This window comes from Nicotiana tabacum, chromosome 22 (genome assembly GCF_000715075.1).
Source record: "Nicotiana tabacum cultivar K326 chromosome 22, ASM71507v2, whole genome shotgun sequence".
Classification (NCBI taxonomy): domain Eukaryota; kingdom Viridiplantae; phylum Streptophyta; class Magnoliopsida; order Solanales; family Solanaceae; genus Nicotiana; species Nicotiana tabacum.
The window spans coordinates 170,010,556-170,022,654 of NC_134101.1; the positions used below are offsets into that span (position 1 = coordinate 170,010,556).

Sequence of the window (12,099 nt, forward strand, 5' to 3'; positions counted from 1 at the left end):
AAAAACACACTTAATAATTAAGATCTAAATAATTAAGATTCACACTTAAAATAAACGCATGTTTGAGATCTGAATGATTAAGATTCAGACCTCTATTAAGTGCAAACAAATGAGGCCTTAAGCATGTTTATTTTTTCTAAAAGAGAAGAAATACATGTAACTCCTTCAATCTTCTCCCCAGTAGCCCCTTCTTTTACGCAACTAATCCCCCGGTCCAATCTTCCTCTCCATTAATCCTTTCCACATCTTATTCTTTTTCTCCCCTAACCCCTTAGTACCAACCCGCCCCTAGCACACACACAAAAAAATAACAGTGTGTAGTATTTCATATTAATATATCTCTTTAACCGGAAAAAACACCACTAACAGTGAACATTGGTTTAAGAACTACAACAGGAACCTTGGGAGTTCAAGTAGACTGGGGCAGTAAATTGCTTTTACAATAACATCACATTTATTGACAGTGGCACAAAGAGTTGCGTATAAAATTCATGTCTTCATTTTGATGGAGTTCACAACTACTGCTACTCGCTATCCGCGTACGCTATTATGATTATTTTCGCATCCTACTGGTTGCACCATCACTTGTCATCAATTGCTAGAGGTACAGATTTTGCCTGTAAATAGAGTAAAGCTAACATCAATTTTCTTGAAAAATCCTTAGCTCAGGATATGTCCATAGCATTTTCGACAGCCCCAAGCACGGACATGTTTATGCTTAATACTTACTTAAACCACATATATAGTTTATTGGAACTGAAAAGGAGCTAAAAGGCACTCACCAACTCGCGGAATTTGAGAATGTAGAACATCTCAAGGTATCGTCTAGTTTCACGCCTCTCAAGTTTTGAAACAAGCTTCCAGAAACCATATACGCCAGATAAAGTCATCAGCCTCTCGGAGTAAATCTTCCACGTATACCTAAAAATTATTTAATATAAGAACTTGAGTGATGTTCAAAAAAGAGATGTTCCTGTTATTTTTGATTCAAATAAATATCAAGGTAGCATTCTTTAATCTTCTATACATGTACACAACTACAGACCTCTCAAGAATCCTTCGGAGACCAGATGCAGATATTTTTTCCCAGTGAGTAGGATCTTGTTTGCAGCGTTGAAAGAATTCTGACATGAGTTCAGCAGCTTTATCGGGATGATAAGGATCAATATGGAACCCAGATACACCGGGTTCAATGATCTCATTAGGACCACCATGGCAAGTTGCAAATGTTGGAAGACCACAAGTCATAGCTTCAACCACCGTTAGTCCAAATGCTTCATAAAATGCAGGCTAAAACAAACATATACGTCACAATAACAACCTTTCTTTTGGTGCAAAAAATGAAATTGGACTAATACAATACAAATAGCATACCTGAACAAATATACCTCTCTGGTCAGCTATATAGCGATAGAGCTCACCATTACGTGCCCGGTTTGTTTGGGCTGATACCCATCTGAATTGCCCATCCAATTTATGCTCCTTAATAAGAGCATGCATCTTCTCAATTTCTGTTATTTCTTCTCTATCACTGGATTTCTTTACATCGTTGTATCCAGCTACTACAACAAGGTTCGCCAATTCCCTCAATGTGGCATTTTTAGCATAGCACTCAACTAGTCCCGTAATGTTCTTAACATGGTCTAGCCTTGCCATTGAAAAAATTATGGGTTTTGATTTATCATTCAGATTACCTCTGTAAGCAAAGATATGACATCAGTCACAGCCAATTTACGGATCACAATAAAATGACCAATCAGAAGCAAAGTACAATAGTCCATTCTCTATAATATGTCCGATATTTGTTCTTTGACAAAACCATTAAAATGGTTAAAGTTTTTACAGTCATCTATAACTAACTACGCGATCAAGCGTTGATCACCAGAAGCAGGTCCAATTACTAAGACATTGTTTATTGCCTTATTTGGATCTTAGGAATGAGAAACTAGGATCAATCATTCTTTATAAATGTATATAGTTATGACAATGGCATTTAATTTGGAATATTAACAACTTACCACTTATCAAAAAATAAAACCATCTAAAAATAACTTTAAAAATTAAAATAGAAAGGAAACGGAAAAAGAAATAATCAGGGACATATATATAACACTTCCCAAGGTAGAGTTTACCTAAAAGCGGATCCTGGATTTGAACTTTATCGGTTCGAGTTCGAGATTCTACCACAACTCATTTGATTTACTGGGTTCAAAATCAAACATTTACTTGTTTAGTGAATTTTTTAACGCATATACATGGTCTGCACTCGGCAGAAAAGCTGAGCCCATATGTTAATTTCCACATCCGTCCCTAAGGTTACCTACTAGTCTATCTTCTCAGATTCTACTCCTTATCCTCAAACGAACTTTAGAAGAAACGTAAAGAAAGATGTTCCATATGCATTTGATTGGATCAATTGTTAACCAAGAGAGTGAATACAGACAGTTTTTGCATTTTATAAGAGGGAGCCTTGGAAGTTAAGTATAAAGCCAAGTAAAATTTTCACCATAAGGAGAGAGAGATTCTTATAGCTTCTCCAAAGAAATCAACAATAATAGTATTTAGTTGAGGGTCTGAGGCAGAAGTGTTGGGAGCGTTAGTGACGACTCTTCAAGATTTAAGGGATTCTAATGCCATCTACCCCTGGTTCTCTTCTTCTCCTAATACAGTATCCAGGAGTTTTTAAATAATATCATTGGTAGTTTATCTATAGAAAATCATATCAGACCCTCCTTTTCATATTCATGCAAATAATATGTCATCTATTCCAAAAAAATTAAGTACAAACGGATGCCACTTACATATGCTCTTCATTCTGCGCAGGATCAAATAACAACTTTTCAATCGAGCCATGCAAAGACGTTAGTCTTTTTTCCTTGTCAGAATATGGGAAATAAATTGTCATGTCAGCTCCAGGAGACACTATATTGAATTTGGGATCGAAAACATCAATGCCATGAACGACGCGATATAGTCCCGGGAGGGTGAATGCAGTATGGCTCTCGTACTGACCAACAGTATTCTTCCTGAAACAAGTGGCTATCAATTTGCAAGCAACCAATCTAATGTCTTCACATCTATGTTACTGGAATAATAAAAGTGTAAGCAACAACAGAATAGAACTCAGAAAGACAATATTGTTGTGCAATAAGGAATTCGCATAAACACTGAAGAAAAGATTGTAGATAAGCCAAATTGTATTAAATATAGGGTTAAGTACTGTGTTAACCACAAACAAAAATAAACCTGCCCTATCACATTTTAATCAGTAGGTGCATATTTTGTGGATCATCAATTGACCATTTACTATGTCAACCATCCAATTCTAGTACCCTATTTATGAATCATGACACAAGTTACAATGCTATCATACATAGAGAGTTACACACTGAGGTCAATTAACAGGAGAAAAATAAAGTTGATTGATCATCAAATAGGATACATGTTTGCCATGTTGCACCAATATGGTGAGCATTATTTTTTTTACAGTGGAATTTCTTTGATGCAGCTCAAGCTAGAAAAGGGAGAATGAAATCAAGGACCAAAGTATAGGCATGAATAAGAACACTGAGTATCCAGGTCAAGAAGCCAAGGGGTACCATCAAACATTAGTATTCCTCACTCTCTTCTCCTCTTAACTCTACGTAAAACTCCCGTGGACATTGAAACAAAACATTTAGGTCTAGTCACATCAATGTCACATCCATATGGCATAATATACATGTGGTTACAAGCCAAATCTCTCTCTCTCTCTCTTTACATATATATATATATATATATACAAGTCTCATTAATCCATGGAGAATGTTACGTTTGTCTGTTTTTTTGCTTGTTCAAGTAGCTTTCAGTATATACGGGGCGAATAACTTTACACAATCCAGATTTACTTCTAATTTATGAAGTAACTTATACAAATACTCGTAAATTACTTAATTTTCATAATGAAAAACAAGGTGGGATAAAATGCTTTATAATTATAAGCACTGCATGTACTTATCCAAAATCTTGGGCAGTGGTCAAATGTATGCCAAAAGGGTTGAAAACATGAACGTTTTTTTAATAACATTGGTCACTCATTTAGCAAAACGTCTACTAATTTTAAAGCATCCAACTACTTTTGATCAACTAGCCTAGTTTTCTATTGAGTTTCAGCCATGTAAATATGATCAGAACAGGAAGAAAAGCTGCAACTTATAGAAATAGAAAATTGAAATTGCAAATTGCCACACATAAAAAATAGTTGTAGTATTATGCTACTTGATAGATAAAGAACCAAATTCTAGCTCAGACTACAAGCTCAATAATAAAAAATTGTTTCTCCAATTACGAAATAAAATTATAGAGCAGCTACGGATTTGATAAGGTTACCAATCACAGTTCCTCAACCGATGACATCATATACTGAACTGAAATTCGGATTGAATAGACTACTAGGGAAGAAATATCAGATTTAAACGACCAGATTAAAATGACTTACGTTCCTGCAATCTCTTGATAAGTACTGGTGATAATGAAATCTGAATTATTCATTGCCAGTAGATCAGCAGTAAACTGACATGAAAAATGATATTTCTCCTCAAACTTTTTCCAGTAGATGTCAGAATCAGGATACTTTGTTTTTTCCAAGGCATGAGCAATGGTACACTGGAAAAATAATTAAAAAGAAATGAAGGCAAAGCGTAAAATTTCTATTGCAGATACATAACCTCAAGACTTAGTGCTAGCAAGATAAAGAATCATGTATTTCCTACCTGTGTGACACCCATTTTATATGCCAAAAGGGAGGCAACTAAATTTCCATCACTGTAGTTGCCAATAATCAGATCTGGCTTTCCCTGGAGCTCAGCGGTCATTTCACTTGCCACATCCCGGTCAAGAAGACATTTCCAAACATTAAATTGGCAAAGTGTTGGTAATAGAGAGGTCGAGAAAAATGATGAAACGACAAGTATCTCTTCTTCCAATATATATAAGCAGAAAAACATGAGAATTGCTTCATCCAGTATGACAAACCAACAAATATAAATCAGGACCAAAAAGTATATCAACATGTCGGCAAACACAATAGTTGGCTACACGTTCTCCCAATTTGCATAGTTGGCCAAATTACTTTCAACTTAAACAACTTGGGCATAGAAATAAGGTACATGAATGACTGATGTTTCCACTAGCCATAAACTTTTAATATAATTTTTCTTGGAGGCAGACTTCAAACTAGCAAAAATCCTTTCTTTTCCCGTTGCTATTGCAAACGCTAGCAAGTGACTAGTTAACATCCGTCATTTAAGCACACTAGCAGAAACATCAGCAACAAAAGGCAATTTCCAAGGGACAAAGAGGTTACCTCAGTGAACTTCTCCAGGTAAGGCCATACATCAAACCTAGATATCCATTTATGAAGGATTCCCTTCTCTGTCCTAAAAGGGACACGTAAAATATGCGAGTATTCAGTTCCACTAATCCTCTCCAACCTCTGGTTGCACGTGGTTCCTTTAGCGTCAGGTATCAGCCGTGTGACCTTTAGTAATCAGAGTAAGCAAATTGATGTCAACTGCAATCCCACAAACCAAATAAGAGCTTGCATAATATATATGTACTCACGACAAGGATTCTAGGCTTGAAGTTAAGTCCTTGTTGCTTTATTCTAAGAAGCATTTCGGCCTCCAAGGCACGCACTTGATCCAGTATATAGACAACCTGTGAAGCAACCAAAAGGAGAATAACATCAAGGAAAACCATGGATGCTTCAGTAACATTAGCAGTGATTAGCATCGCCAAATTAATGTTCCTGAGTTTTCTAACACAGCTCTAGCTTCCGGCAACTATGCGAACTATATTCATTGTACCAAGCCTACTGCAAGAAAGGACAGAGTAATGGTCCGTTATTTACCCTTACGTCTCAAGTTAAACTGGAACATCTAGAGATGATTCAGTAGTATAATTTCCAGGAAGAGGGAAAAAACCAAATGTAATGTTTGGAATTTCTAAAGAACCACAAGTTTTACAAGTCTTCATTTCTTTCCATACCCAGTCAAATAGGTTCATATAGATTGGAACGGAGGGAGTACATAATACAAGACCTCATTCTCCTTGTTATTACCTGGCCACCAGTGTCGGGCAAACCCAAGACATTTGCTTGGCCAAAATATCCATGAGGGGATAATATGACGACATTGAACACCATAGGTAGTCTACCAAGAAATGTCTCCAAGGTTGATGGATCCGGAGCCTGAAGAATGTCAGAAAGAAGATGCATCGTCTCCAAAACACGTCTGGCAGTATCACCCCAACCTCTCTCAAAGCCCATTTCTTGCAATCTGCATGCACATTGTTCCATAACAATGTTTCAACTCCTATAGATTTCCCTTTTCTTGAGCAATTACATGCGCTTGAAAGAAAACAAAACAAATGTGTACAAGCTCACGCGTATTCGAACTCATTATAGGATGTATCTGGTGATAGCTTGGAGAGATAATCCTCTGCTTTAGAAAGAGCAGACTCCAGCCTGGAGATTCGCTGTATACGATCATTCAACATCAAGACCTGCATAGATAAACAATCCATCTTACAAATAGAAGTAGTAATACTTCTTAAACATTTCCAAGTGAGACAATATTATTCCAAAATGTCAACTATTACAACTATGTATCCATTAAGTGGTTGTGAAAAAGTTCATGGTACCCTTCAACCAAAATATCATCTGTTATATAAACTAAACTATCATCCATCAAATGGGAAAAATAAAAAGTAAAGCAGATAGTTTGTCGATGATGAAATTCTAACTAGAAGTATTGTACATTTCTTATAATGGTTGCGCGTGTTGAAAGATTTAGTAGATAATCAGGGACAAGCAGACATTTACAAAGGGAAAACTGCTTTTGGTACTTACATTCCCTTTATGACAGTGTCCTCTAAGGAAATCAAGTAAGGGGTCCAGAGAGTCTTTGCTGCGAAACATAATTGAGGAAAGATGACGATTGAGGAATTGGACTCCATTGCCAATGGATGACGATCGAGATGGACGAGGAACTGATGCATTAAATGGCTCAAAATCCAGCTCAAGCACAAAGTGATTATTACCCCTGGCATACATTAAAAATCAACAAATTTGTTAATTATTCAACTTCTGTAAATTTTTATGTTTCGTATTGAAATAAGAAAGAGCTTACTCTCCATCCACAAGTTCTTCCTTGAAATGAAGATATTCAGGAACAGTCAATTGTTCAACGCTCAAATCATATACATTAACACGAACATACTCCCAAACACCTGGCCTTGGACGAACTGCTATGGCAACAAATGGTGGCAGCACAATGGCTTCCTATTTTGACAACAGAGAGCAAGCATTAACTCCAAAGTACTTGTTAGCAAAATGAACAAGAAATTCAGCCAGAGACAAGTAAATCTCAGATTCCTGTTTTTCAGCCGCAGAATGCTGGTACTGCATAACCCGTTAAAGATTGAAACATCAAAAGCTGCTCTGATATAAGCAACTTATTCAAACATTAAAACGAGTTCTAGCTCATTAAGCATTATTAGTCACACGAAAGAAGTGGATGCAGGGAGAGTGGAGACAGAGGCGGATACAGCCTGGTCTATTGGAATCCATTGAGCCCAGTATTCTTGACACAAAGCTTAAACTTATATGTGAACATTTGCAAAAATTTCAACAAATATTAGATTTCGAACTCATAATTTCGAAAGTGAAATGGATTCAATAGTAAGAATTTAAAGGTTGAAACCATCAAGCTCGCCTCTGCATGAGAAGGTGTGATCAGAAGATCCAGAAAGTGGGACCAAAATAACAGTCTATATGTACACTGATTCCACAAAGGAGAAAACGGACACCATGTTTTATATCTTATATCTTCATTCCAGAAGGTTCTTAAGATGCTCCGTTCATACATTGTAAATCCGGTCTTATCGATAAACAAAGGAAATTAAGAGCATTTCAAGTTAAAAAATGAAAAATAAAAAATAAAAAAACAGTCTGGATAAGGTGACAAACAGAGAAAAGTTGCATTTCATCATCGTCAAATTTCTGAAAGACACCATAATAAAGATATACAGTATCATCTTGATTCCCATGGATTAGTGAATATACCTGAGTAGCTTTCAAGACTTCACTAAAGGGACCATCTTTGAGCTTCTCACAAGCAGTGTCATCACATACAGCGTTGTTGAACTCATCGATCAAGTGGTGAGGTTGCAATATCCCCTTCCCCTGCGCCACGTATCTTAAAAGAAACAAAGAATATATATACACATATATCAATCACTAAAACTGGAAAAACAAACAGAAAAGCTGCTGGAACTTTCTCTAATAGTAATTATTATTATTGAACTATAAATCACCAAATAAATCGATCAACTAAAACTAGTTGGGGTCAAGCTTTACCAACTTATTTTTGCCAAGCTAACATGGTAGGAATTGAACTCAGACAACAACAACAACAAAAAAAAACAAAGAAAAAAAAAATTAAATTCCCACAAGTGGGGACTAGGGAGGAGGTTTAGGTAATGTGTACGCAAACCGTAACACTCGCAGAGAAAAATCATTCAAAATAACGAAAATTAAGCTTTATATTTTTGGCCATCCACATGTTGATGTTGAGACATAATATAATTTACATATTAAAATTTAAAAGTGTTTATCAGCATAAACTTTTAGATAAAATGGTTACGCAATTTAACACAACAGAAATCATGCATCGAAAGCAAGATTTAAAGAAGAAAACAGTTAAATTTATCAGTAAAGACAAAAAAATAAAGAAAATAACAAGTATATAGAGTTTATTAATATACCTGGAGAGGAGAGCAACAAGCTGATTACGGTGAGCAGAGAGAGTATCCTCAACTCTCTCCCTCATGCTAGGTACTCTTGTGAACTTTGGATTCGCCATTTCTTTTCGAGTAACAATTCGGGAACAAAATCTAAAGATGATAATATATGAGAAATGGGTACCAATTATAGAAGAAAGAAAAGCTCAAACACAACAACAGAGAAAAAGGTGGCGGTTTACTGCGTATTCTGGTTTCCAAGAGTAAGCGAGTCAGAAGGCTCTCATTACGTGGGACCCATACAGCCCATGGTAATGTTGTACTCGTGTAAGAACATCATTGTTTGTTCGCAGGTTTGCTTGGGACAAATGTTAGAATCAAATTCGAGACTCCTCCTTAACCAAGAGAACTAACCTACGTCTCTTCCATTATTGTTGTGGATGTAATATGTCGGCTTAGCAACCGGTGCGAAATAATTAATTTAAATTTTTTTTGTACTTCCAACTTATCTAAACAGTATTACTGTTTATGACAAGTGAAATTAGCAATTTAATAATAATAGAATAATGTACAAATCCTATAACATCATTGTATTGTAAGTTAAGTTTTATTTTCTTTCCCTCGTTATTGAATGCCTGATATATATATTCTTTATAAAAATGATTATTTATTAGCAAATAATGTGGTTTGATGCCGATATTAGAATAACAAACTTTTTTTTTCTATTTATGTATATATGCAAACAATTGTTATATGTATGTGAAATTTGTAGTAATTATTATTCAAGTCATTCATCGATATATTCTTTTTCATGTGATGAATTTGATTAGACACAAATATTAAGAGTTTAATTTGATTTATATATTCTACACTAAAAGTGATGACAAAAACTTTTTTAAGCAAATTTAAAATTTGGATAGTTTAGTGAAGTTGGATTTTGAAACTTGCGATATTCCTATGCAAATTGATATAATTACAATAATATAAGTACTAATAAATTTAAAGTAATTGGTTTAAAATGTTGAATCCCACCCTTACCATTTGACTTCCAGTTGTTTCACTACCCTTCTCTACTGTTCAAACTAATATCTTTGCTTTTTTGTGGTTTGAATAAATTCAGTGTTCGGATGATGCTGTCGTACTCGCAGCTCAAATGGTGGCAAGTGATTGCGCCTTTGAAATGTAACATGTGTCCATTCGCAAAACTTAAGGAAATGGGTAAATAATATGTTAATGTTGTGCTAAGCAGCGCCAAATGTCGGTATCCAACAAAGTAGGGGTCAAAGTAGACGCGTAGCAGCCATTCTCTATTTATCCTTATTTCTTTTTTACTTTTTATTCAAGTGGAGTTTGGATTAATTTGTGCTTTACGTATAGCGCTTCTTGATTAATTTACTGAATTGCTTGCTATTCAGTTAATTTCACGAAGAGAAAAGGTCTAAATTTAATGTTCTGTTATAAGAAACATCTCAATTTTATTATATGTTATACTTTCAGATCGCTCATGTCTTATTATTAGTAAATTATTATTTATTTATTCTTGACTTCAATACAGTTTTAGAGTTGACTAATTGAATTTGAAGTGTCAAGATATTTTTGAATAAGATTCAAATTTTCCCCTGTAGCTACTTTTATTATAGTTTAGAATTATTTTTATTATATTTCATGTTGAAGATCCGTGAAATTCATATTAGATAAATACGAGATAATTTAATATATCAAAGGTATGGATAACTTCAAAATATACCGAAGAATAAAACAAAAATATTGCATCGTAAAGAAAGTACTTCTTGATCCTTTCCCTTAGATTGAGTTCAGTGTACCACAGTCCAAAATACATGTATTGAGTTAAATTACCCCCAAAATTGTAGAGAAATGCACACCAAGTGTTAAGCCGAGATTTAAACATGAAACCTCCCATTTGTTACTCCCATGTCTCGATCACTTAGCTAGCCATCTCACTGGAAATATTTATTCAACATTTAGTGTTTTTGTAGTCTATTTTATGTGACATTTTCTTCGATTAATATGTTAAAAAGCTTTCTATATTTTAAAATACTTTTACTATGAATTTTTTATTTTACTTTTAATGATATATTTTATATTTACATAGCATATTTGGATTACCAAATTTCAAAAGTCCTTCTTTCTTAAATTTTATGTCTAATAAAAAAGTACCAAAAATACTAGAGTCTTATTGGTTTTGAATGATTTTCATAATGATTTGTAATGGTCTTAGCTGCTCTAGTCACTGTCTTGATGTTTAAGCGGGAGTTCATAGTAGAATCGTATGGGCCAAAATTATCCTTGTTATATTTAGGCCACGTTAGTACTGGGAGAGTCTTCGAAGGCTGCCACTATGGCTGTCTAACGGGACCGGACGGAACGGGACAAAATTAATGGGACAAGATGGGACGGGATGACATTTAAGCGGGACGGTGGCGGGACGGGACGGGACAAAACGCTCGATCCATCCGGTCCCGCTAACAAACGAAACGGGACGGGACGGGTTCGCGGGCCTTAAGTGCAGTTTTAAAAAAAAACGTCTAGTTTTTTGATAATGACTAAGTTTTTAAAGTTTGCAACGGCTCGTTTTTTTTTACTATTTAATAAACTTAAATGTTAAAACGGAAGTTAAAAAACTAAGTAAAGAATTATAAAATATTAAAATAAAAGACTTGTAATGAAATATTCTAGTAATTATAATAGTGTTATAATTTATTTAATATAATTGCAAAGTATTAAGTAACTAAGACAATTTATAAAAAAAAAACAACGCTTAGAGCCTTTTTATTTTATTAATAGAACTTTCAAATCTCACATACAAATATAATTCTTTTGAATAGCACCTAATCTATGCAACCACCTTCTAGGAAAGGTTTTGTTTGAACTAGACCTCTTAATAGCCAATTACAAATATTTGTAAGCTCATAAGTAGCTTCTTTGTAACTTATCCACAATATCTCTCAGACATTGTTCTGGAATTGACAATGTTGATTGATGTTCCATGAGCTCTATGCCGTCATCGCTCCCAGTGCTAAGTATCTCATTGTATTCTTCTTCCCTAGTGGGTAATTTTTAAAATCAAGATTTCTTCTTTCTGAATTAATCCAATCTCTGAATAATACGGAAATCTCTAGACTGTCATCCGCTAATGCATGTCTATGATCTCCAATTTAAAATCTTGCTGCGCTAAAAGCACTCTCCGATGTTACTGGTGATGCTTGAATAGCCAGGATATCTCGGGCCATTATTGAAAGTGTTGGAAAAGCCTTGCCACACTCCCTCCACCCTGCCAAAAGTTGTTTGTTGCCTTCT

At 34.9% G+C, this 12,099-nt stretch overlaps 1 protein-coding gene across 1 annotated transcript; it reads right to left on the reverse strand.

The window, feature by feature from the left end:
* Positions 1–323: 323 nt before the first annotated feature.
* LOC107786515 (sucrose synthase 2-like) lies at positions 324–9,233 on the reverse strand. Its single transcript, XM_075244958.1, has 16 exons — positions 9,024–9,233; positions 8,806–8,934; positions 8,105–8,237; positions 7,170–7,321; positions 6,890–7,082; positions 6,425–6,543; positions 6,101–6,317; positions 5,602–5,697; positions 5,344–5,518; positions 4,752–4,867; positions 4,478–4,644; positions 2,802–3,026; positions 1,375–1,696; positions 1,046–1,290; positions 783–921; positions 324–617 (listed from the first exon to the last, which is right to left on the reverse strand). Exons 2-16 carry the CDS (start codon positions 8,901–8,903, stop codon positions 582–584), a joined length of 2,433 nt encoding a protein of 810 aa, XP_075101059.1. The 5' UTR covers positions 8,904–8,934; positions 9,024–9,233; the 3' UTR covers positions 324–581.
* Positions 9,234–12,099: the final 2,866 nt, after the last annotated feature.

Excerpts from the sequence above, each read along its gene's own strand:
- LOC107786515 (XM_075244958.1), bottom strand. The coding sequence starts at position 8,903 with ATGGCGAATCCAAAGTTCACAAGAGTACCTAGCATGAGGGAGAGAGTT. Across the intron at positions 7,083-7,169 it reads GAAGAACTTGTGGATGGAGA|GGGTAATAATCACTTTGTGC; the intron begins GTAAGCTCTTTC and ends AATGTATGCCAG. Across the intron at positions 4,868-5,343 it reads CCTGGAGAAGTTCACTGAGG|ATGTGGCAAGTGAAATGACC; the intron begins TAACCTCTTTGT and ends TTCTTGACCGGG.